General features: G+C 47.9%; 1 protein-coding gene across 2 annotated transcripts in view; it reads left to right on the forward strand.

Moving 5' to 3' along the window:
* The window catches only part of MYO15B (myosin XVB), an 810,836-nt gene that overhangs the window by 328,693 nt on the left and 454,652 nt on the right, over window positions 1–27,491 (forward strand). For both annotated transcript variants that reach the window (XM_078654532.1, XM_078654533.1), the window contains one exon: window positions 25,493–25,689. In XM_078654532.1, coding sequence (XP_078510658.1) covers window positions 25,493–25,689 — 197 coding nt within the window. The remainder of the gene's footprint in view (window positions 1–25,492; window positions 25,690–27,491) is intronic.

Below are 27,491 nucleotides of genomic sequence, written 5' to 3' on the forward strand. Positions count from 1 at the left end.
TTGGAAAAGATTAAACAGTATGAGTATGAAAAAGGCTTTATTTCGATAAAAACATATCTTAAAAGCATGAGCATAGAACAATACTTTAACATCATAAAAAGATCCATTTTTCGTCAACATGAACACCTAGATGCCAACTTCTTACAATTTTTCTTAAAAAGTACACATATTACATCGAAAATAAAACGCAAAGTAGAAAAGTAAAAACTACTCGCACATAAGAGTAAAATCACAGATTAAATATTTTCTCTTAGCCTTTTCAATCTGATGGACCAGGCCCATCTCAAAAACTTTGACAAATCACATACATACAATAAGTGAGTATCCGATTTAAAAATGCGCAGCGCTACAGAATGGTGTCTAGTACCCAGTTCTCTACATAACGGTTTGAGCCAGCAGTTCCTCGGTGAGTTATATGCCGGACATGCGAACAGGATGTGTGCCATTGATTCTATTCTAGACTCGCAATTTGGGCAAAAAGGGGATGTTTGAAAAGGGACTTTCCAGCGGGCAGTCAATTTGCGTATTGGTAATATACCAACCCTAAATTTGAAATACAAAGCCCTGTCGAAGAGCTTCTGGATAATGTCAAGATAGGGTTTAAAAAAAGTAACATCCTTGATCCTCAAAAAGTCATCGGTTATTCTGCCTAATTTGGGATCAGAGTTGTATTTACTAGATACCCAACTCCAATAAAGTTTCTTCAATACTCCTTTTGGTGGGGCAGATCTATTTTCCCATGCATCATTGAGGCCCAAATCACAAAGCAAGGATTTGACATCTTTAAGCCACTTAAATTTATGACATCCCAACATGGACATTATTTCCGACAGACCCTCCGCACACTTTGCTAACTCCGGCACTCGCCACAGCCGAGCCCATAATAAGAGCGGTCGGACTTTTGCCAGGTAATTAATCGAATGACACCCCAATTCAAGTAACAGTGAATTAGAGTAGGAGTGCTCTGAGGGAGTGCCATTATATCTTTAAGGAATTTATTTTCAGATCTTGTCAACTGTTCCATATTACTTGTGCCCCACAGTTCGGCTCCGTATAGGGCCGAGCTTACTCCTCTTGCCTAGTATATTTCGATAACCGGAGCAACGGGTCTAGTTGATGAAGAGCGTTGTTCCTTGAGGATGGCCCCCACTACATTTTTGTGGCATAAAAGCATTTTCTGTATGTGAGGGTTCCACTGCATGGTATCGGAAATGCGTATTCCAAGATAATCAAATAGGGTAACCCTTTCCAAAGATACAAGGTTCAAGACTGGGGGCCTACCCAGCTTTTTTGGTGGGTTCAGTACCAAGTACTTGGTCTTATCTGTGTTTAGTACCGAAGGTTTACGTTATTGATGCAGGGGGTCTCGGCGGGGAATTCCGTGATGAGGATATCCACGAGTTGGGATATGATCTAGAGTTCCGGATGGAACATCTTCAAACCGCTGGCGGGCTCGATGGCACCTATATTCCCCGCCGAGACCCGCTGCATCAATACCGTGAACCTTCGGTACTTGCATTCTCCCCTAGGAAATGGACTCATAGGTGCCGGCAGCAATTTCGACTGACCGCGCTAACCGCTCCACTCCGAAGCTCCTCCTCCAGGTTAAATTAACCTCCTCCAGTTCCAACCCCTCCGCCACCCCGGAACTTCATAGGACCTTGGAATCCCAACCAAGCTCCGCCATCCGAAATTCTACAGGACTGTAGAATCACTATCAAGCTCCGCCACCTTACTCCTTCAAGGCTTGCAAAATCAGGCAATACATTTCTAGTCCTGATGATGATCCTTTATTTTTAATAGGATCGAAACGCCGTCGACAGTCTATGTAGTTACACACCAGTTTTCCTATTGTGTTACCCAACTGTGTTTACTACATGAGTACAGCTAGGCCAATGTATCATTTGTTACTAGCGTCTCGTTATTAGATAATTGCCTGCAAATACCCCGCTCTTTTAAATCCCTTGGTTTTGTCCTGGTTGTGTTATATGTATTGGATACAGGATTGTACCCCACTGTATAAATGTTCACCTTATCTGTTTAATCTTTTCCAATAATTAAATCAGTGTCTGGCTGGACACTTTCTTCATTATAGTACAGATTGTTGTCTATAATTCATTGTTTTGTTTATTAATTTAAGTTAAGGACCTTTGTTGCCCGATAAAAATAATAGTGTTTGTAAGCGCCATGTTGTTTGCATCAGTGAAATGTGTGCCGAGCTCAAAATTGTACCCGCCGTTTTCAGGCACCATCTGCAAGCGCTTATAGAATTCTCCAGGAATGTACATTTTCTGATGCTCACTGAAGGATGACAGTTCTGTATACCAGAGAGTGTAGTGGACTGAGTCTGTACAATACTTTGAAAACTCAGTGAGACAACCATTTTTTGTGGGGAAAGTCTATTGAAAGGAAAACAAAACATGCTTTGCACTGCAGCACAGATATAGTGAATTTGTAAGTTGGCCCTTTTGTTTACTTTTACTATAAGATTGCGGAAGCTTTGTTATGGATGGCGAGTTTTAACCTTGTGTCTGAATTCGGGTGCAGCAGTCGAAAACAAGATGGCCAGCGCTGCTTTGGAATGCATAATGTAAATGTATTATGCTTGTGCGTTCCAAAGGAGTGACAGTCATCTTCTATATTCTTCTCGAGGGGAGAGGATGTGGCAAGAGCGGCAGCCCTCGAAGCTGGCAAATAGGGTTCGATTTTTGGAGGGAGGCATAAAATACCATATTGCTTGCCAAATCACTTAATCTCTCTGTTTACTTCTGTAATGGATTGTTGATGTTAAACTAAATAGCACGGCATGCTGCTCCCTCTGGCTGTTTGTAGTTGAAAACAAGAAGCAGCGTGTTGCTGCACAGGACGAACAGGAATGGGTGGTGGGGTGGGGCGAGCTGTGCGCTGAAGAAAACGAAATGCACACAGCTGAAATTGCTCACAAGTAAGCATTGCAAGTCCCGATAACGCACTGCTTTAAAAAAATCAGAAATATTTATACATGCATAAAGAATATGAATGTGCATGGCTGCAATTGTTTACTACCTACATTAACTGCAACTCCGCATGCTGGGCTGCAAAAAAAGGAAAAGAAAGTTCCCCTCAAGCACATCAAACACAAAAGCGGACGAAAACAGTAGTTAGGCACTGCTGGTTCTGGACTAAACGGAAGTCAGTATGGATCAACAGCCAGTAAAAACCCAGCTAACAAGAGGTATGCCAACGTTAAACAAATGGTGAGCAGCAGGAGATATTACCCGGCAATAGGCGGAGTTTCACCCAACATATAGATTACTTGATGTCTCGGAGAGACGGTGCATGTGCTGCCTAGGCAAGACCTAAAAAGGGACAAGGGAAAAGGTTCCCAAATCCCAGAAAAACATCTGGAGTCTCTTCCCTTTTTTTTTTTAATTAAGAATAAAGACAGGAGAGTGGATGCCACATTTAAATCTGCAGCTGCTTACTACTTTTTCAAGATGGTTTCACTGTAGGAACTTCTTCATCTGTTAATAGAATCAGAATTTATGACCATTTTAGATAGGCAAGATGCACATTTTCACACTCCTATTCACCCTAGCCATCGAACATACTGCCTTTCGGGCTGAAGTTTGCACAAAGGATATTTATGCATGTCACTGGGTGCAGCTCATTTAAGAAAATAGGGCAATCAAGTGTTTCCATATTTGAATGACTGGGTGATAAAAAGTCCATGGTACAATTTGATCAGAAGATCAAAACGAGCATGTTTGAGCTTATCCCAATAACGTGGGATTAGCAGTCAATATAGAGTAGTTGGTAACAAATCTATGTACCAAACTTCAGGTTCTGGGAGCAATTTGAATACACAAAAAGCAAAGGCATTGCCCCCCAGTGAAGTTACACAAATTGCAAGACCTAACAATTCAAGAGCTAGATCACGGTACAACAATTTACTCATCTTTTAGGCATGAGCTCCTCCTCTATTCCAATGATTCCACTCTGCAACTGGCATATTAGGCAGCTCCAGAGAGTGGATTCAGATAAAAGGGTATTTCAACGATTAGGTTGAAGTAACAACAAAGATAAAAGGGATTGGTGTGGTGGAGGAAATGGTCCAACATATCAAAGAGTCTCCGTTTCCTCATAGAGCCTGCAAAGTTTATTTTGATGGAAGACATGTCCATCGAAGGATGGGGAGCTCATCTCCAGGAGCTGGTTATCAATGGCAGGTGTCCTTGGGAAGAAAGTTTCCTGCATATAAACCTAGTGCAGCTTATGGCTGTGGGATTTGGTCTTCGGTCCTTCTTAACGAGACTAAAAGTATACTCACTATTGATACACTGACAATACTAGCACCATGTTTTATATATAAAACAATGTGGAATAAGATTTAAGGAATTATCTAAGGAAACACAGGGGCTTTGGAACTGGGCAACACAGCACAGCGTATCTGTGGTAGTAGAATGTGTACTGGGCAGAAAAATGAGTGGGTGGATGCCCTCAGTCGTAGCGCACCCAATAGTGATCACCAAAATCCCAGATTTACAAGATGTTTGCAGTGTGGGGCAAATTGAAAATCTATCTCTTCGCTAAAGACTTAAATCGCAAATGCCAATTCTGCGAAAGCAGGTGTAAATTATGACTAGGGTCCGGAATGTCCTTTTTCTTGTATGATCAGGAACTTTTGCATACACAGATCTGCCTCTTCTGCAAATTCCACAAGTGCTAAAAAAAATAAGGGAATCTTGCTGATTAATTCTAATCCCCCAAGCATGGTCAAGACAATTTACTGAAAAAATTCTGCTCTTGGAAGCTCTTTCAATTCCGCTGTCACAAGGGCAAGACCTCTTGACCAGAGCCAATGTTCAGCTCCAACATCCAGATCCAACATCCATATTCAGATCCAACATCCATATTCAGATCCAACATCCATATCCAGCATCATTGAAGGTTCATGCTTGGCCCCTAACACATTTAATGTTCAAGTTTAAAAATCCCAAAAGACTGCAGAGAAATCCTGACGGAGGCAAGATCTACATCAACAAATAAGACTTACTGTGGTAAATGGCGAAGGTTTGTAACTGGTGTGAACAACAAAGTTTACATCCTATGTCTGCAATGCCACATTAGATCATTCCCTATCTTTTAAATCTTGCTCGATCAGAGTTAGCCCATGTATTGATCAAAGTTCATACCAATTAAGTTTCCTATTTCTGAAAAGAATTGAACAAATCTTCATTTATAGTAATAGGATAATAAAAGAATTCATGAAAGGCCTCTTGAGGTCTTTTCCCCTGTTAAGAAATCACTAGTGGTTTGGCAACTCAATATAGTTCTGTCTCAGCTTATGCAAGAACCATTTGAGCCAATGAATAGGGCAGGATTAAAGTTCATTCATAGAAGGTAGGCCCACTTTGGCATTGACATCAGCTAAAAGAGTCAGCAAAATCCAAGCTTTCACAATCAAAGACCCATTTCTCCAGTTTCAGACTGACAGAGTGATGCTAAGACCTAACCCGAAATTTATGTCTAAAGTGCCTTCCGATTTGTACATGAATGAGCAAATCATGCTTAAATAACTTTTTCTATATCCAACAACTTCTCCAGAGAGACATTATTTTGATATAAGATGTCCTTATTTTTCTTGGGTTTCCCTGCAGATTTCTACTTAACTGAGATCCCCTAGGAGTCGCCATACTTTTCCTGCCCACTAGTTCAGGGAGCTTGGTGGCTAATTAGGTATTTTTGACATTAGATGATGTTATCGCCCTCGAGGAAAAGTCCAGATTAAGAAAGGCTGAGATCTAATTGCTCTAGAAGTTTCATTGAGCGGACTAGGCATTAATATCCTCAGGCTAATGTTCTGATCATTGGGGCATGAGTGCCTTACTCTCCTACGGGTTACCTTGCTAGGGCAGTGAGCTTGGATCTAAAGAACCAAACCTATTGTACAAGGGGAAGTTGCGCATATCTTCAAATAGCTGGTTTATTCTAGGATACTCGCAGGATAAAAGGAAGGATTCTTCACAGCTTGTGACAAACTTATTTGGGAGGCCAAAGGGGGCTTATAAAAATATCCCAGGCGTAGTAAGTTCACCCCTTACCCCTTAAGTGATCAGTAGAACTGTTACTTAGCAAATCATAAACAACTGTAGGGTCTCTAAAGTTGATGACCACACTATCTCCGGGACGGTCCTTTGTCTCCTTCCCAATCCACTCCACACGCTGGGTGCACAATATGTTGCTGGCCATTGAAGTTGGAAAGTGCCTTTATTTACCCAGCCAGTTAAGATATTTATTGCTCAGTTCTGTGTGGTTTTCCCTCGCCCATCTCTCAAACCAGGGACCTCAGACATCACAACTACGTATGGACAGGCCTCTGGGAGTAAATCAATAGTCTTGGCCTTATTTTGAGGCGGATTGGGAATGGCCACTACATTTCTGCGGTTACTTCTTGATGGTAATTCTCCAGAGTATCTGTTAAGGGTGTCAATTGGGCATGTGTTTCCCTTTAGACCATTACCTCCTATGCTCCATACTTCCCCAGACCATGGTCAGGTCCTATGCTACTTCTATGGGTCTGGGATAGTTCGGTCCTTGAAGTACCAAATCCATCCAGCTGGTCTGCCTTTGGGGATAAAGTTTTGGCATGAGGATGTTCGTGATCTATATTGGCTTTAGTCAGTGCAATTACTCAAGAATCGAGGACAACTATTTTGTCCAGAAGTGGCCTGAATTCATGGTGTATCACCCCCTTGAGTTGGTCCATTGCAGTGCCTATAAACTCATCTATCCAAACTGGTCTCTGTACAACCAGATTTTTGCCTCCTTTTAAATGTGCCAATTTTCCTGCATTGCCCCTAGATTTGGAAAACAGTGTGGGCGTTGGGGCATTGTTGTTGGGGTAGCATCCGGTCGACGTTACCTGTTTTGCTTTAATCACGGTTAGGGTGCTTCCTGTTAGGAGTTCCCTTCCGCTAAATCATCAACAGTTGCGGGCCTAGTGGGCATGGGCGCTTTTTTGTTGGCGGGGTTGGAGTCGCTATCAGAGTCGGTAGTAGCTACAATATCTGTATTGGACTTCAACTGGGTAGAAATGGGAGAAATTAGGCTAGCTGGACTTTTGCGGGCTTCCCCATCACCCCCAAGTGAAAGACTCCTCTCTGTGTGTTCCATTTTATTCACAATTGCACCAATAGTTTGCTGGAGCATTTTGTCAATTGCAATCACTTGGGCAGGTGGTTGTATGGAAAGCTACCCACCAGTACAGTTACGTTTACCCATCGTAATGAGCCCTGTTGACCCAGTAGAAAATGGTATACTTTTGAGATGGTTGATAGGACTTACCCCTGCAGTTCTTGGTTGTTTCAGTGCAAGAGGCCAAGAGGGGTGGACCAGCGCAGCCTCATCCCACCGCGGACGGGCACAGATGGGCCTGCTTTTGACCCGGACTTCACCCGGCCACGTCCAGCGCAGTGGGAGCCTGCACTAATTTGTAGAGCGCTTCTGAGTGCATTCTGCAGTTGTTAGCGGCTTCCTGCAGTAGCTGATGGGGTTCGAGGTCTCACCCCGGAATCGCGGTCATAGGAGTCCTGTGCAGCGGGAGCCATGCGCTATTTTGCAGAGAGCCTCCGGGCACATTCTGCAGTCATTGGCGGCTTCCTGCCACAGTGGCAAATGGGGTTTTGGTCCCCGCAGAAACGCGGTCACGGCAGGCCTGCACAGCTGGAGCCCTATGCTAATTTGGAGAGCCCCTCCGGGCATGTTCTGCAGTCGTTGGCAGCTTTTTGCTGCATTGGCTGATGAGGGTTGAGGTCACAGTAGTTGGCCTTGTTTCCAAATTGGGGGATCCTGACCCGGCAAATGTATCAATATGTTTGATTTTTGCCTCTTTCAGGAGACATGGCAAAGTCATGAAATTAATTATCCTAACTTTGCCATCTACAATATTAACGCCAGGTGTTGTGGGAAGGGTAGACCCTCAGAAGGTCTAGTGATCTGGATTGGTGTACATGTGAGGTGTGTGGTGCTTGAGATCGAAACAATTGAGGAAGATATTCTTTGTGTGACTATTAAACTGCCTAAGGCTCCTGAGCAAATATCTATCACATATACTTGAGACCCAACGTTAAACGCTTGGAATCCACCACCATTGACAAGATAATTACCCACACAGTAGGTCTCCATCTAAATACACTAAGACTTGTGGGGGTAGGGGGTGATATAAATTGCCAGTTTGAACCACTGGAAAAATGTATTTATAGGAAAGCAGGGAGAGATCAAGCAACTATTTTATTTCTGCACAAGGCACAATCAATTACCCTGTCATTTTTGTTTTCTTACAACTATCTAAACATGATTTTGTGAAATACACATGTTGTAGTGTATTTCCTATATTCCCAATTGGCTCTGCACATTGGAATAATATATCCTATAGATTTGACGTAGGACTTAGGTCGACTAGGTCTCTATTGAATATATTAGACTTAATTGTGAGTGCCAGCTAGCTCAGAGGTCACTAGAAACTTTCTTGAATAAACAAAAAGGGATTAGTTTCTGACAACCGCATAAACATGACAACTTTGTTTCCCCAAGAATAAAACTGATCTTCAGAGTTGTGGAAACAATAGATAGATATTTTACTCAGTCAATCGTGCATGCTTCGTTTCATCAGAGGTGCAGAGAAATAGAGAGACGGGCGTTTTCAATAAAAGAATTTATTGAGCAGTCTTCTTTCTCATGCAAGTAAAGTGAACTGCTACAATCGTAATACTGGCTGCAAAGTATAATGCGTACAGTAAGAAGAGTATTATAAAATAATACTGTAAAAGCATTGTATGGTTTCTAAACCATAGATAAATACATACATAAATAACAAAGCTCAACTGGTGCTTCTAAAATACGCCTACCCCAATGTACCTAACCTAAATCTAGTACGAGGGAAGAAGTAAGTGAGGTGTAGCATAAGTTTAGTTTTTCTTTGCCAAGAATCTAACCAAGATTTCTCTTAGGGTCTAATCAGCTCCGTACCTTAGTTTTAGAATGAAGGAGGTCTGGTATCTCTGTCTCGAGACTCGATTTCCCAACACCCCGCGAGGGGAGCTTTGAAACACTGGAGCTGGATGCTCAGCGAGAGAAAGGCAGCCTCTCTGTCAGTGCATCAGCTGGAGGGTCGACTTCCTTCGGCACTTGCTGTAGCGAGCTGCGTTGGGGAAGTAGATAGTCGAGCTGCTCCGAACCACTGTGTGTTTGCTAGGGCAAGTGTAGGCATATTTATACCTTGAAGGTGCCTAGTTTGACGTAAACTCGGACATAATAACGTCACCAGAGAACCCCAAGGGAATGGTAGTTCTTTGAAAACGTCATGATTTCTAGGACAAATCAATATTCAAGTAAGGGGATGTCCCTGACTGCTGAAGCTGAGTTTTCAAAGAAATCGTTGTGGCTTTTTGGAACCAGTGGAAGTAGCCATGCCTGTATTTGGACTGGATGGGTTATGTCTAAATATGGGTCTGATTTCTCTGCCTATCTAAGGGCAATGTGAATTATAGCTATATAAGGGCATGAATCGCTAAATTACGCTTGATTCTAAAATGTTTCACAACAATGTCATCGGATGGTGCTGGATATACACAAAAAAACAAATACATATATATCAAACATAATATATACAATACATATGGCAAGACAATAAATCACATATAATTCATAATCACAATATGGTACACAAACACGCTATATACAACAATAAAAGAAAACCTTCAATGTTATTCAAACTGCATGTACACTCCTTATTCTGAGTGATACACTGTGAGAAAGTCACCTGTGCGCCTGAGGTATCTCACCTCCTACCCTCTATCTTTAGGTGCCCTAACTATAAGGAAATAATTTTTGGAAATGATAGGACTCCTCCAGGTTTTGTCGACGCAGTCGCAGTTGCGTTTCAGCCTTTCATTTCTTATGGCTTCATCAGGAAGAGGGAATATCTGGAATCGACTCTTTAGTCGCCCACAAAATATATTTCCACCATCCAGTCAATACTCATGTGGGTACACAGATACCCGTCTCAGCTTGGATCCTTTCACCTCCTGTGCGTCGTGGACTTTGCACCGGTCCACGTAGTCACCGGGTGTCTCTCAAAGGAAAAAAGTAAGTCCACCGCCTCACTGCCTGAAAAGGGTTCACTCCCTGTTCTGGAATCTAATTGCCACTGGGAATAGAGGAGGAAGAGCTAAAATGAATAACAATGTAGCAGCAGAGGCATGGATAGCCCACTTCACTAACTTATACCAACAAAACCCTGAGGTGAACATACTCCCTGAAACTCCGGCCATCACCCTGTGTGCTGGAACAGCGCGGTAGGATAAAGGTTTTTCCCCGATAATTAGTAAGGAGCTGGAAGATGTCATTAGAAAGATAGCCCAGCAGCAAGCACCTAGCATCGATAAGATCCCAGTAGATCTTTATCTATCAGAAATAGAGGTTTGGTCACCATACTGCACTGTGGAATTTAAGGCCATTTCAAAAGGTGCAAGTATACCAAAGTCATGGGCCGGGTCGAGATTCTCCCCATCTATAAGAAGGGCGTCCCTTGGACCCTGCCAATTACAGACAAATCTGTTTAATTGATACGGCACAGAAACTTTTTAGCAGGGTCATAATGAGCAGGCTCCAATACTGGCTTGAAGAGAATGAAATCCTTTGCCCACTTTAAGCTGGATTTCTATCCCACACTTCCACTGTGGATCAGGTCTTTAGACTCCAGATGAATTATTGGAAGATCGTTAACCTCGAGTAGGGAATGCTTTATGCAGTATTTGGTGACCTAAGAGTTGCATTTGACCTTGTTCCAAGAGTCATGTTGTGGAATCGTCTGCCAGAACTGGGCATCCCAACCTACCTGTGCAGCATAATTAAGAAACTGCACCAGAACAACTACGCACAATTAAGATGTGGCTAGTTGGGTGAAGTTACTGATCCTATTCCAGTGAAGACTGGCGTAAGACAGAGCTGTGTGTTAGCCCCACCCTCTTTACTCTGTTTTTAAATGACCTGGTAGATGTTTTAAATAGCAGGGAAAATTATGCCTTGCGTCTAGCGACATGAGGGTATCCGGTCCTCATGTTCGCTGACAACACACTTTTGTTGTCGAAGTTCCCCATGGGGCTGCAGAAAATACTTGATGTGTTCAACAAATTATGTGGGTCAAGGGGGCTGGAAACTATATAAGCAAAACGAAATTTATGTATCTGAAAGAAACAGGTTAGTATTAGATTCCTTACCTTAGAATATCCCCAGGCGTCAGTCTGGATCCGGAAACTTTTGCGTAGCAGTACCCCTGCGCGTCGGTAGGTGTCGTCTGCAGGCGTCCCCTGCGGCTCCGCGTCCGTCGTCGGCGTCGTGCGCCGTGATGACGTCGCTGGAGTATATAGACGCCACCTCCGCGCGCTGACGTCAGTTCTTCTTTTTTCCGCGCCAGTTAGCGCAGATCCGAGAAGTGCAGTACTCCGGTCTTTTGACCAAAGTTTTTTAATCTTTTACTGTTACGGTGCCGGTAGGATGCCCGGTTTTAAGAACTGTGATGGTTGTGACCGCACGATGTCGGTCACGGATCATCACCGACTCTGCCTCCGGTGTCTGGGCCCCGACCACGCCGTGGATGACTGTGTCGATTGCCGGGCCCTGACGAGTAAGGCTAGGCGGGAGCGGTCCCGCAAGCTACTCGAACTGCGGGTGTCGGCCCCACGTCGAGAGCGGTCCCGGTCCGGCCGGAGGTCGAGGGAGCGGTCGAGGGAGCGGTCGCGGAGCCATCACGAGCGCTCCGGAAGTCGTCACCATTCCTCTGGTTCCTCAGGTAGGAAACACAAGAAGTCGGGGCGTCGTCATCGTACCCCCGACTCCCCCCGACGCTCGCGCGATGCGGCCGGGTGGCCCCACCCCCGCGGCTCCGCGTGAGTCGCCGGCGCGGCCTGCTCCATACCCGGCGGTCCCTGGGCAAGGCGCGTCGCGTGAGGAGATAGAGGAGTTCCTTATGGCCATGAGGGCACTGTCTCCTCCGACGGGGCCTACGGCGCCTTCGGGCCCTGTGCTCCCGTCCGGGGGCCCTAGCGGTTCGGGTGTCCCTGCCTCGACGCCGTCGGGTGCTCCGGCTCCGACCCCGGCGCCGCAAGGACCATCAGGGTCGACGCCGGCTGGTCTACCGGCCTCTCCGGCGCCGATTCCATCGGGGTTGCCCCCGAAGCCGCCCCCGCGCGGCTCCGGTGCTCCCGCGGCGCCGGTGCTCCGGGGCCGGCTCCGGGCGGCGCCGTCCCCATAACCTCTCCGACTCCGGACGCGGAGTCGGACCGGCGTCGCCCGACGCCGATGGGGCCTGTGGACCCCGAGGAGCCGGTCTACATTGTTGACTCCGAATATGGGGAAGATGTAGAATCCGGTGAGGTTTGGGAGGGGTCTGAGGACCCTCTGTCACGTGAGTGTCAGTACGACGTGGACTGGACAGGTGATTTGGGTGACGCCAGTGGTCTGGACGACTCTCCTAACCCTGGTTTTGTCTCGCCTCCTACTGTGGCTTCGGAGGCTGGGGCTGCTTATTCAGTGGTGTTGATGAGGGCTGCCAAGGCCTTACACCTTGAGCTCCCCGTCGCGGTCGTGAGGCCTAACATCCTCACTGAGGTCTTCAAACCGCAGTCATGCCCACAGGAGCCTCTGCTGCCGTTCAACGAAGCCTTGACAGACGTTCTTTTGGGCACGTGGTCCAGGCCCGCTTCAGGTTCGCCTGTTGATAGGAACGTGGCCAGACGCCACCGTCCATGTCCGGACGACCCCAAGTTCCTGTCCACCCATCCCACCCCTGAGAGTCTGGTGATCCAGGCCTCGACCTCCCAGACCGCATTCCCGTCGGCCCCGCCCGATCGGGAATCCAAGAGGTACGACCAATATGGGAAGAAGGTCTTCTCGTCCCTGAGGACTGCGGTCTTGCAACACCGCATGCCTCTTGGGCCGCTACACCCACTCTCTGTGGGATACGGTCGCGGAGTTGCTGCCAGAATGCCCGCAGGAGGTACGGGTAAAGCTCGGCAAGGCTATGATTGAAGGCCGAGATGCAGCAAGATACTCCATCAGGTGTGGTCTTGATACGACCGACTCGCTGGGCAGAGCGATGTCCACAACGGTGGCGATTCGTCGCCACGCCTGGCTGAGATCCGCCAACTTTTCGGCTGATGTCCAAAATACTTTGATGGACATGCCGTTCGATGGCAGTCGCCTGTTTGGCGACAAGGCGGACCACGCGCTGGAGCGCTTCAAGGACTCCAGGGTCACGGCCAAGTCCTTGGGTCTCTCGACCCAGCGCCAGCAAACGGGTTCGTTTCGCTCCTTTCGTGGCCACGGAAGGGGCGGTCCCACACGGGCTGCCAGTCACGCACCGCAGAACACTTCTCAATGCGGTGGCGGCCGTGGATTCCGCCGTGGAGGCGGTCGGGGACAACGGCGAGGTCAGACCACACCTCCCCCCGCAGCATCAGCCTCCAAATCCTCCTAGTCCGTGCTTTCAGGCCCATGTGACGCCAGTGGGTGGCAGGGTTCGCCATCACCACTCCCGCTGGCGCTCTATCACATCGGACAGGTGGGTGCTGCAGCTCGTCCGAAGGGGCTACTCCCTCCCCTTCGAGACCTCTCCTCCAGCCATGCCACCGCAGAACCACCGTGTGTCGGGGGACCACTTGACACTTCTGCAGGAGGAAGTTACGGCCCTCTTGGCCAAGGGGGCCATCGAGCGCGTTCCTGGGCCAGAAGTAGGGCGTGGTTGCTATTCCCACTACTTTCTGGTACCCAAGAAGGACAAGGGGGGCCTGCGTCCTATCTTGGATCTACGGAACGTCAACGGCTTCCTCCGGAAGGAGAAGTTCAAGATGTTGACTTTGGCTCAGGTCTTGGCTGCTCTAGACCCGCCAGACTGGATGGTGGCGTTGGACTTGCAGGACGCGTATTTTCACATCCCCATCCTGCCGGCCCACCGGCGTTACCTGCGGTTCACGGTAGGCCACGAGCACTTTCAGTTTATCGTGCTCCCATTCGGCCTTACCAGCGCCCCACGGGTGTTCACGAAAGTGATGGCGGTGGTCGCAGCTCCTCTGCGCCGGTTAGGGGTTTCAGTCTTCCCCTACCTCGAAGACTGGTTGTTGAAGGCGGGCTCGCCCCAGACAGTCGTCCACCACCTTCAGATGACGGCGGACCTCCTGCACGAGCTGGGGTTTTCCATCAATGTGCCGAAATCACACCTGTGTCCCTTTCAAAAGCTCCTTTTCATCGGAGCGGTTCTCGACTCGGCGCAGTTTCGGGTTTATCCTCCGGAACGGCGGATCCGGGATATACAGGCTTTGATTCCCATCTTTCAGCCGTTATCCCGGGTTTCGGTCAGGTTGACGCTGCGGCTGCTGGGGCTGATGGCTTCCTGCATCCTTCTGGTGCATCACGCCCGGTGGCGGATGCGGGCTCTGCAGTGGGACCTGAAGTTTCAGTGGGCCCAGCATCAAGGCAACCTATCCGACCATGTCCTGATCTCGGAGGGCACTGCGAGCCAGTTGCAGTGGTGGCTTACGGACCGCGATTGGGTCAGAGGCAGATCCCTCTCCCTTCCCCAACCGGAGCACGTAGTTGTGACGGACGCGTCCCTCCAGGGCTGGGGAGGCCACTTGGGAGAGGCGGAGATCAGAGGCATCTGGTCTCCGGCGGAGTCCCGGCTCCACATCAACATGTTGGAGCTGCGGGCGATTCGCCTAGCACTGAAGGCATTCCTCCCCTTTGTCAACGGGAGTGTAGTGCAGGTGTTCACGGACAACACCACCGCCATGTGGTACTGCAACAAGCAGGGCGGAGTGGGGTCGTGGACCCTTTGCCAGGAGGCTCTGCGTCTCTGGCAATGGCTGGAACGTCAGGGCGTGACTCTGACGGTTCAACACTGAACGCCAGGGCGGACGAACTCAGCCGTCGGTGCTCGGTGGATCACGAATGGCGTCTGAACTCGGACGTGGCGAAAGGCCTCTTTCTGCAATGGGGAGAGCCTTGGTTAGATCTATTCGCCACAGAAGAGAACGCGCAATGTCATCAGTTCTGCGCGTTGGAGTTTCCAAGACGGCACTCGCACGGCGACGCCTTTCGGCGCGAGTGGAGCTGCGGTCTGTTGTACGCCTTTCCGCCTATACCACTTCTGCCCAGAGTGCTGAAGAAGATCAGGCGCGACCGGGCCCAAGTTATCCTTGTGGCTCCGGACTGGGCTCGAAGGTACTGGTATCCCGAGCTACTCAGCATGTCAGTCGGTCCCTCGATCCGCCTGCCCCTTCGGGAGGACCTTCTGTCGCAGCAGCAGGGGACGGTCCTCCACCCGAACCTGTCCAGTCTCCACCTCCATGCGTGGAGATTGAGCGGCGACAGTTGAGGCCATTTGACTTGCCTCCTGAGGTTTGTGATGTGATTCTGGCAGCCAGGCGTCCCTCCACAAAGTCGGTATACGCCTGCCGGTGGAACAGATTTGTGGCATGGTGCACAGCAAAGGCTGTGGACCCTCTCTCTGCCCCTCTTTCCGAGGTTCTCCTCTTTCTTCTCTCTCTTGCCCAGCAGGGCTCTGCTCTGGGCACTATCAAGGGCTACCTTTCTGCCCTTTCGGCCTTTCTCAGGCTACCTGATCAGCCTTCTTTGTTCAAGTCCCCTATTGTAACGAGATTCTTAAAGGGCATCACGCACATGTATCCACCTATTCCGTTCGTGATGCCTCAGTGGGACTTGAACCTGGTTCTGACCTTCTTGATGTGCGCTCCCTTTGAGCCACTTCATTCCTGTCCTCTCCGTCTCCTGACTTTAAAGACGGCCTTCCTGGTTGCCATCACCTCTGCCAGGAGAGTGAGTGAGCTCCAGGCTCTTTCTGTCAAACCTCCTTTCATGTCCATTCATCCAGACAAGGTGATTCTGAGAACTAGACCTTCTTTCCTGCCCAAAGTAGTCTCTGCTTTTCACATCGGGCAGTCCATCACCTTACCCTCCTTCTTCCCGCCTCCGCATCCTTCAAAGGATGAAGAGCGGCTCCATCGTCTGGACCCAAAACGTGCGCTTTCATTTTATATGGATCGCACACGCCAGTTCCAGGTGGATGACCAACTGTTTGTTGGCTACGTGGGTGCGAAGAAGGGACGGGCGGTACATAAACGGACCATCTCTCGGTGGGTCGTTCTGTGCATCAAAGCGTGCTACTCTTTGGCTCGGAAGGAGCCTCCTGTTGGGCTGAGGGCCCATTCCACTCGGGCCATGGCGGCTACTACTGCCCTGGGCCGGGGAGTCCCTTTGCAGGACATTTGCCAGGCGGCTACGTGGGCCTCGCTGCACACCTTTGCGAGGCACTACTGCCTGGACAGTCAAGTCCGGAGGGATGGCTTCTTTGGCCGTTCGGTCCTCCAGGACTTTCTGGTGTAGGATTGTATTGGTTCGCAGACCCACCTCCGGAGTTGGTATTGCTGGGGTATCTATTCTAAGGTAAGGAATCTAATACTAACCTGTTTCTTTCAGATGAACAAGTTACTTACCTTCGGTAACGATATATCTGTAAGAAACAGTAGTTAGTATTAGATTCCTTACCGCCCCACCCATCCTCCCCGTTCTGCGAACTGATTCCTAGGGTTAAGGACATCCCTTTCAGGGCCCTAGTTTCAATTGGCACCAGTGTTGGTTCTCACATGGCTCTGCGTGTTCTGGCGCGGAAAAGCTGTGTACAAAGAACTGACGTCAGCGCGCGGAGGCGGCGTCTATATACTCCAGCGACGTCATCACGGCGCACGACGCCGACGACGGACGCGGAGCCGCAGGGGACGCCTGCAGATGACGCCTACCGACGCGCAGGGGTACTGCTACGCAAAAGTTTCCGGATCCAGACTGACGCCTGGGGATATTCTAAGGTAAGGAATCTAATACTAACTACTGTTTCTTACAGATATATCGTTACCGAAGGTAAGTAACTTGTTCTTTTAACCCTTGTCCCTCAACACGCTCCAATCCCACCTTAGATGGTGTCCCATTAGAACAGGCACATCATTTTGATTATCTAGGGATTACACTTGATGAGAAGCTGTACTGGATATCACATGTTGCTAAAAGAAGATTAAAATTAGAACAGCAAAGTGTGGTTCTGCTGAAGCTGTATAAAGGTTTGTTGTGTAAATTCATAACACCAGTAATCCAACTATATACATAACAGGCACTAGCGGCTACACTGTAGGGTTCGGAGCTATGGGGCCATAAGAACATCATACCCCTGGAAATGGCTGAGAACAGATTTATCAGGCAAATGCTGTGTCTACCAGTCAGCACTCCCTTAGTACCACTGAGGCTTGATTTGGGTCTCAGGTCAAAATCCATTCATTTTCTGGAGACGAATCTGGGCCCCACCTGAACTTCTGCCCTATCGAAACAGGTTGGTGGAAATTTCCAAACATCCAAACGCTGTTAATTTACCATGGATTAAATATGTGAGCAACACCTTAATGGGGATGGGTTTAGATAACCTCTGGATTGACCCGGCAGGCTGTTGTACCAATATTACTATGAAGGAGTTGAAAAACCAATTCTACACCTATAAACTTAATATTCTTTTAACGCTGGCACCCTGACACTTTAACTACTTAATTTTTAATGATAAAAGACAACTTTTACTAAATATATTTTTTAGACGCTATAGAACCAAATTTAGCTAAACAATTATACATTCAGTTCTGACATGGAAACCTGCCCCTCAAATGTTTTAGATCAAAATGGACACGGACATAGAACAGGATTGTAGCTTGTGTGGTCATAAGAAAGAAAGTGCATAAAGAACCATGGGCCAAATGGCTTATTTCAATTTGTCGAACGCTGGGTGTCAGTAGGTATAAGAACGTTATCAGGATTTTCCAAGCTGATATGACTCCCTATCTGGTCTTTGCAGTGTCCAGATATTTGTTTCACTCTTGGTTAAAAAGAAATAAGTAATGGAATATTAGCGAAATCTTACCTAGCAAGGCCTTATCACTATTCATAATTTTATAATTTAAGTGCTTTTTAACTTGTACGTGAAGCTGTAATGATCTTGTGTGATTTTATGTCTATCCATATTTCGCATTCATTTGTCTTATCACTTTTTTAAATATGAAGTCATTGTTTTTGATGTTTGTTTTTTTATTTTAACATTTAATTTGTATCTCTTTTATAGCGCATTATCGAAATAAAGAGTATTTGAAATTATATAAGATGTCTAGAATTCTACCTGTATAGAACGGAGAGGTTCAGGAAATCAGAATGAGCTTCTGGTTGCCTTTGGCACCCGGGTAAGAGAGAAGCCATTTTCAAGCAGGGTGTCACGAGCGGTTGCAACTGCGATTTTTTAATGAAATTTTAAAGGGTCAACATGCCACTTCACAGCAAGGTGATGGCTCTTTGCATCAGAGGTGTTTCTACTTCAATGGCTCTGTCCACTGGAGTGTCATTGACAGATATACGCAAAGCAGCAACGTGGACGAATATACACATGTTCATTTACAAGACACTATGGTCTAGAAGAGACTGCACAAAAGGATAAACAGTGAGCAAGGTAGCATTACATGATCAGTTTCAATAAGGTGAGCCACTCTAAGCTTTTTCCCTTTCATCTACTATGATCTTATAATGTTGCTTAATAACTTTTGCTTGTTAATTTGATTCAAGCATGTGAATCTAGATACGATCCACTACTGTAGAACAAAAAAGTTACTTACCTGTAATGATCGTTCTCCGGTGTTGGTATCCCTCATCGATTCATATGCGACCCACCCTGCTCCCCATAAGAGGCAAACCTATTTGTATTACTCCTTCACATGATTTTCTTTTATTGGTTGGACTTTGGTTCATTTTAAATTATGTGCCTAGTCTGCTGAAGATACATTGTTATAGCTTTAGGGCTATCTTTAACATGGAACTGCTCTTGTAATGTTACCATAGGAAATCTCACCTCAACAACAGAGATGATTCAAGCATGTGAATTTATGAAAGATACCAATACTGGAGAACTACCATTGCTGGTAAGTAACCTTTTTAGCTCATTCTCTTCAAGGTAAATATTTATGGAATATGTGTAGACGTCCTGTGAACAACACAGCCTTGGAATCTGCCTGCTGTAGTGTGAAGTGGATGGTTTTACTTGTCTCCAGTGTACAGCGTTCCCGTTGAAAGCACATGGTACCAGGGTACTGCTCAGGCACCGAGACATTGGGCCCATCCATCTAACTTGTGTTTGATGTATCTTATCTACTATGCTTGTTTTTGTCGGGAAGAAGTTTCGTGTAGTGGTTATTGTGTTAGAAAGATTGTTTGTTCTTCCCTCTGGCATGACACTAACCAAAGTTGTTAAGTTTATAATTAGTGATTTTAGTGATTCGATCTCATCACGTAAAAGGATAACTAAATCAGATGCTATGTTACCCCTGCTGGAATTTGAATTAGATGTCGCAGTGGAAGTACATGCCCCTTCAGCCCCTTCTACCTGCATCATTTGTCTAATTGGGGAATCATCATGAATATAAGCCAAAACTGCATACCTGTTACCAGAGGATATTGAAGGAACAGAGGGAGATAAACATTTCTCAGTCAGAACTTTAGGGGGCACGTCATGACCCACGTGACAATGAGCCTCACCTGTTGTAATTGGCCGGCTATTGCTTTCAGTAATGCTTCCATCTTTAACTCTTCTTTTTGCCCGAAACATGGCAGGTATTAGGGGGGGATCACTAACATCATTTACTGGTCTTAATTGAGCTACACTCTCATCTCCTGAGGCCTCAACGTTAGTGTGGCCTAGATCGGCCACAAGAATCTCCCTGCAATCTTCCACAAGATTATCAATTCGATCGATGACACAATTTACAGCGGCATGACTGGACCCTTTCTTAGTTTTCCTTCCCTTTCGGTGCTTCGGGGGGTTACCATCCCCACCCAACCCCCCTCCATGGATTTGCGTTTCCCCATACCTCTTTTTTGTATAGGCTGTAGTAGCAAACAGAGTAGAACTAGCAGTGGTTTTCAGGGGGCTCAATACAAAATAATATTAACCTTAGTCCGGATCTTAGAAGAGAACACCCTCAGCCCTCTTTTGTGGTGCAAGTTCCACAGGTTGGTTCAGGCCAACATCATGTCTGGTATATAAGGAGTTAGAGCGGCCTGCCCTGCCTCGGCTGCCCCCAGACAGCCACAGACGGCCCGCCCTTTGCCCGGGCTTCGCCCGGCACGTCCCGCGCGTGTCCCGCGGGGCGGGAGGCGTGCTCAAGTCAAGTCAAGTCAAGTCAGAATTTATATAGCGCACTACATACCCATAGGGTCTCAAGGCGCTTGAGGAAGGGGGGGGGGGAGGTTTACTTATCGAATATCCAGGTTTTAAGTTGTTTTCTGAAGGCTAGGTGGTTTTGAGTAAGGCGGAGGTGGATGGGAAGGGAATTCCAGGTTTTGGCCGCTAAGTAGGAGAAGGATCTTCCCCCCATGGTGGCTTTGTGGATGCGCGGAACAGCGGCGAGGGCTTGGTTGGACGAACGCAGCTGGCGGGTGGGGGTGTAAAAGGAAAGGCGCGTGTTGAGACAATCAGGTCCAAGTTCGTATAGGGCTTTGTGTGCGTGGGTGAGGAGACGGAACGTTATTCTCTTGTTGACGGGGAGCCAGTGAAGTTCTTTCAGGTGAACGGAAATGTGGTCTGTGCGGGGGATGTCTAGTATGAGTCTGGCTGAAGCATTTTGGATGCGTTGGAGTTTTTTCTGCAGTTTTGCGGTGGAGCCGGCGTAAAGGGTATTTCCGTAGTCCAGACGGCTTGTAACCAGTGCGTGGGTGACCGTTTTTCTTGTTTCGGTGGGGATCCAGCGAAATGTTTTTTTGAGCATGCGTAGGATGTTGAAGCATGAAGATGAGACGGCGTTGACTTGTCTGGTCATCGAGAGTGAGGAGTCCAGGATGATGCCCAGGTTCCGTGCGTGGTCCGTCGGTATGGGGGCTTTTCCTAGGGCCGTTGGCCACCAAGAGTCGTCCCAGGCGGAAGGGGATGAACCTAAGATGAGGACTTCCGTTTTGTCCGAGTTCAGTTTCAGACGGCTGTGCTTCATCCACTCGGCTACTTCTTTCATCCCTTCATGAAGGTTGGTTTTGACGGTGGTTGGGTCTTTGGTGAGTGAGAGGATCAGCTGAGTGTCATCAGCGTAGGAGATGATGTTGAGGTTGTGTTGACGTGCGATGGTTGCGAGGGGGCTCATGTAGACGTTGAAGAGGGTGGGGCTGAGTGATGATCCTTGCGGGATGCCGCAGATGACTTCGGTGGCCTCTGACTTAAAAGGGGGGAGGCGGACTCTCTGAGTTCTTCCAGCGAGGAACGAAATGATCCAGTCCAATGCTTTTCCTTGAATTCCGATGTTTCTGAGGCGTTGTATCAGGGTGTTATGGCAGACTGTGTCGAAGGCTGCGGAGAGGTCGAGAAGGATGAGGGCGACTGTGTCTCCGTTGTCCAGTAGTGTTCGAATGTCGTCTGTTGCTGCGATGAGGGCTGTCTCGGTGCTGTGTTTGGCTCGGAAGCCAGACTGTGAGGAGTCGAGTGATTTGTTGGATTCGAGGAAGGCGGCGAGCTGGTTGTTGATGGCTTTCTCAATGACTTTGGCAGGGAATGGGAGGAGCGAGATGGGGCGGTAGTTTTTGAGTTCGGTGGGGTCAGCTGTGGGTTTCTTTAGAAGGGCGCTGAGTTCGGCGTGTTTCCAGCTTTCTGGGAATGTGGCGGAGTTAAGGGAGCAGTTGATGACATCTCGGAGATGGGGTGCGATAATGGAGTCTGCTTTGTTGAAGATGTGATGGGGGCATGGGTCTGTAGGGGATCCTGAGTGGATGGACTTCATCAGGCGAATGGTGGCTTCTGTGGTGATTGGGTTCCAGTCGAAAAGGTTATTCGGAGGAGGTACAGGTTCGGAGGTGAGTGGGGTGGACTGGTTTACGGGTTGGTTGTCAAAGCTGTTATGAATGTCGGCGATTTTGTCATGGAAGAATGAGGCGAGGGAGTCGCAGAGGACTTGAGAGGGGGTGATGTCGTTAGAGCTGGCGGTGGGGTTGGTGAATTCTTTGATGATGTTGAAAAGTTCCTTGCTGTTGTCGGCGTTGTTGTCTAGTCGGTCTTAGAGTGCTTATTTCTTGGCTGTCCGGATAAGTTGGTGGTGTTTGCGGGTGGCGTTTTTGAAGGCGGCTTGGGTGATAGTGTTTGGCTCTGTTTTCCAAGTTTTCTCAAGGGAACGACAGAGCTTCTTGGATTTCTTAAGGTCATCGTTGAACCAGGGGGCGTTCTTGCTTCCTTGCTTGATTTGATGTTTTTTCAAGGGTGCTAGTTTGTCGTCAGTTTGGGTTAACCATTGTGTGAGGTTGATGGCGGCTTGGTTAGGGTTCGTTGAGTAGGCAGGGGGTTTTTGAAGATCTGGTCGATGGTGATTTTGTTCCAATTTCTTCGCAGAGTTGGTTGAGGGTGGTTGTGGATCGAGGTCTTATTGTAAATGAAGTGGATGCAACTGTGGTCCGTCCAGTGGAGAGGTGTGGTGTGAGTGAAGGAGATATACTTGCTGGAAGTGAAGATAGGGTCGAGTGTGTGTCCTGCATAGAGTGTGGGGGTGTTAACAAGTTGTTTGAGTCCGAGATTGGCGAGATTGTCCAGAAGGGTGGTAGTGTTACTGTCGTTGTTCTTTTCCAGATGGAAATTGAGGTCTCCCAGTAGAATGTATTCTTCCGAGGGGAGGGCGTGTGGGGTGATGAAGTCAGTGATGTCTTCGCTGAATTTTGTACGGGGTCCTGGTGGCCTGTAGAGGAGGGTGCCTCTGAGTGTGGTCTTGGGGTCGGTGTGGATCTGGAAGTGAAGGTGTTCGGCGATAGCGAGATTGTCTTCTGAGCTGGTTGAGACGCGGATGGTGTTCTTGTGGACGATGGCGATGCCTCCTCCTGTTTGAATGGTGCGGTCCTTACGGATGATTTTGTAGCCGTCCGGGATGGCTATGGTGATGTCTGGAGCTGAAGAGGCATTCATCCAGGTTTCTGTTAGGAAGGTGATGTCCGGAGAAATGGTGTTGAGTAGATTCCAAAGGTCGATGGCGTGTTTGTGAACCGAGCGGGTGTTGAGAAGGATGCATTTAAGGTGGTTGGTGTTGGATCTCTGTTTGGTGTTTGTTGGTTTGGTGTGGGTCTTGATGCAGGTGAATTTGCAAGAGTGGCAGCTGAAGGGTCCATGGGTGTGTCCTGGGGCTGCTTGGGCGCAGTTAGGGAGTTGGCCGGGGTTAAGTGCTAAGAGGGTGGAGGCGCCGTATGTAATGCGGGAGGGATGGGTGAAGCGGGGACCAGGGGGTCTGGCGCTGGGCGCGGTCGAGGCGCGGACGGGCGTAGACGGGCTTACCTTTGGCGCACCTTCGGCGCGACCACTGCGCGTGGACGCTGCGCGTAAAGGCATCTGACATAAGAGGATGGAGGAAGGGGAGGGGCGAGGGAGGGTCAGCTGGGAGGCGGGAGCGTGTTGGAGGTACGGGCTGGGACGACACAACAACAAAATGGCAGCAACAAAAACAAATGTAAGCAGGGTGAGGTCGGGGCGAGCAGTGGAGCGCTACAGCCAACAATCCAATTACCAACAACAGTGATGAATGTCAAGCGCTATGAAGCACCACAGAGCCGCGCTATGAAAATATGCAAGCACAATGCGGCGCTATGGAAATATGCAGTCACAATGCGGCGCTATGAAAAATATGCAATCACAATGCGGCGCTATGACAATATGCAGGCACAGTGTGGCGCTATGAAAATATTAAAGTACAGAGCACAGGCAGCGTTGGAATAGCGCTACGATACCCAGGAGGAGTGAGGGGAGCGACCGCTTCTGCACGGGTCAGGACGGTCACAGCTCTCTGAGGGGGTGGGGTCGGCCTATACTATTAGTGGGAGGGAGGGTCAGCTGGGAGGCGGGAGCGTGTTGGAGGTACGGGCTGGGACGACACAACAACAAAATGGCAGCAACAAAAACAAATGTAAGCAGGGTGAGGTCGGGGTGAGCAGTGGAGCGCTACAGCCAACAATCCAATTACCAACAACAGTGATGAATGTCAAGCGCTATGAAGCACCACAGAGCCGCGCTATGAAAATATGCAAGCACAATGCGGCGCTATGGAAATATGCAGTCACAATGCGGCGCTATGAAAAATATGCAATCACAATGCGGCGCTATGACAATATGCAGGCACAGTGTGGCGCTATGAAAATATTAAAGTACAGAGCACAGGCAGCGTTGGAATAGCGCTACGATACCCAGGAGGAGTGAGGGGAGCGACCGCTTCTGCACGGGTCAGGACGGTCCTCGCACTTTGTAGCGCCTCCAGGCGCAAAGCTGACGTCACTGGTGGAGCGCCGGGCCCCGGGGCAGCTGGGATGTGTAGTTTCCCGCTGTCGCCCGGTCTGGCGTGGAAGGAGCTGCCGCCGTTGCCCTCACGGCACAGAGGGGGAATAGGTGTTGATCTGCTTGCCAAGGACAGGTAGGTGGAACTGGCCGTTGCCCTCACGGCGTGTGTCCGAGAATCCGCGTCCCCCGTTGTCTAACAGTATTTGGTGGTTTTTATGATTAAAAGGGGTTCCGACATGAGCTGGAGGTAGGATTCATGCCTTGTGGTATTAAAAACATTTGGGGTTTAAAAAGGTTACAAGAGACCACTCCTTAATTAACCCATGTGTATAGAAATATTTACAAAATGCTTACACTTTTCTATTTAGTAAGTTGCAAAATTATGTTAATGGTTCAGTGACTAGTAGAGATTGTATTTAATTACTTACAGGGCCACTGGAAGGACATATTTCTTAAGATCACTGCTTCAACTTTACCAGATTGTCAACTCTTGTTGTTCCCATTGTGCAGTTCCCCAGCAGACCGAACATCAGTTTTAATATTTAGGTTGTCTTTCTCCCCTCATCGATGGCTGCACATTTCTTGTTCTATTATTAGCAAAGTTCCAAATTCACCTTCTACGCTAATTCCAAAACATGTAAGAGGCTGTACTTTATGCAAAAATAAGAATACTTTTCTCAGTGCAGTGGCATTCACATCTGAAGAGAGGGTTCTGGCTTGGAGTTGTTTAATTCTTGCCATTGGAGAAGGGGTGAGGACTATTGTATCTCAACAATCATTCGATGTAAACAAGAAATGCAACTGTTACATAGAGGAGAGTCGGAAGAGGCGATATTATCAGATGATATAATTATTGTATCTGACACGGGCCACTTGTGATGAGGATCTTCGTGTTCCACCTGGGAATCGGTGCTAAAATGGTTAGAAACCTCATAGTCATGTTGTCTAAGCATTGGAGAGACAGCATCCGCACTACTTTCAATGCAGGGACCCACTGAACGCTACAATACCTTTGGAATGAGAGAATTGTTGGTAGGGATGTGCAGCAAATGACCTTTTTCTTTCTCCATCCTGCAGCAATGATGATGCCACAGCAACAGCCTATGATGATGCCACAGCAACAGCCTATGATGATGCCACAGGTCCAGCCCATGCTGATGCAGCAACCACAGCCCATGATGATGCAGCCGCCTCAACAGGCCCCATCTGCCGCAGCCTCTTCGAGGGCAGCAGCTGAGCAGCAGACCTTCATCAACCAGCAGGCCCTCCTTCTGGTGAGCAGCACCACAGCAATTGATAAGAATGAGCATGCCAATGGGGAGAAAGTGGAAGATGGAGAGAATAAGAAACTAAAAGAAGAACTATCTGAAAAATGGTGGGTGGAGGAGTGAGGTGCAAAAGGTCTGTAAGGATATCAATGAGCGGCCACTGGTACTGTGAAGCGGTGGGGCGAGGAGCGGGGGGAACATAACAAAGTCAAAAAATAATAAAACTACGCTTACCTGCTCCAACTGCCGCCGCCATCCTCCCGATCCTCGCGCCCATGTCAGGAACTTGATGCACACTGCGCAGGCTCCATGCTACAAAACCCAGCGCTGCTCACATGCTGGGAATGCTATTTCCAGCATGTGAGCAGCACTGGGATTGGTCTGAGCGCCTTGGTTCGGCACTCAGACATAGAGAGGTAGCCTGTGTTGGTTTCTCCTCCCAGCTGTACAACACAACTAGGAGGGGAAAGGCTACGTGCGCATGATGGTTTAGCCGGCCATCTGGGGCTGGCCAAACCATCATGCGCATATAGCAGTGCCCACCACTCTCCCCTCCTCCCTGGTGCTGCAGCGTCACTGTGGCTGTCCCCGCATCTCCCTCGGCTGGCAGGACGCAAAATAAAATGATAATAAAAACCTTTTATTATCATTTTATATGTCCTTGCCTCTGCTGGCTTTCAACAGGGGGTGACGCGCCACCACCATAACGGTGGAACCGTCCCTGAAGGATATTGCTTGGCTTCTCCAACTAGTAGCTTGTGAGCTACTGGTAGCTCTCCAGTTGCCTATATGTAGCTTTCCTGTGTGTAGCCCAGCCTACGAAATTAGAATCTCTTGCTTGATTGAAATGATATGTTTACCACAATCGAAAAGCATACATTCAAGGAGAAAATGTGCGTATTTTCAGAACTCAAAAACTGATATCTGGAGAAAATGGTTGCACTTTCAAAATATTTGAAAATATGATATTTGAGTGATTTTTTAAGGGGCGTTGAGGAGATTTTCTAGTAATAATATTAGTGACGGGGCAGTGCAGCTATGGCTGTTATGTACAACCCACATGAAGGCATTCCACATTGCAAAAACCTTTTTATATTACTGCTGGAAACCATGCCTGATGAATTGAGGTGAACACTATTCATAACCTTTCATATGGTGGACAATAATATAATTTTGCCTGATGTGGTCACTATGCAACAATAACAATACTATAGTAGTAGCTCGGGTGATTTTCACTAAATGTATGTAGTTGTCATCTCAGAAAAATTATGAAATTGAGCCTATATAGGGACAGGGGCACTTCCACTCTGTGAGTATTCCAACATAACATAACTTTATGTATGTATGCACTTCTGCAGGAAGTTCTGTATGAAAGGCGGGAGCTTCTTTAGGGACATACTGCTGACGTGCCTAAATACATGGGCAGGAATGCAGGTGACTCTTGGCCAACTGTGTCCGTCCCAGAGATGGCAACTAACAAGCGAGTATGAATGACAGCCTGAAACTTCACAGATTCATCACTGAGTAGGTTTCCAATGTCTTGGCGAGTTGAGGCTCCTGTGAAGTACAGACATGATCTTCTTGCTGTAGCAGGCATACAAATATTTTCCAGTGTAGGGCCTTCCAGCGATAAATACACTGCTTTAGAATTTGTTGATGGCTGTCAGGAGTGTCTAGTGCTAAATTTGCTTCCAAGGAAACCTAGGGAAACGACTTCCAATCCTGACTTTGGCACGTGACCAAAAATGGTGTGGTTCTGGGCTAATCATTTTATATTCCTGTGCCTCCGAGTGTAAATACGAAAATAA

Source organism: Lissotriton helveticus, chromosome 7 (genome assembly GCF_964261635.1).
Source record: "Lissotriton helveticus chromosome 7, aLisHel1.1, whole genome shotgun sequence".
NCBI classification, from domain to species: Eukaryota; Metazoa; Chordata; class Amphibia; order Caudata; family Salamandridae; genus Lissotriton; species Lissotriton helveticus.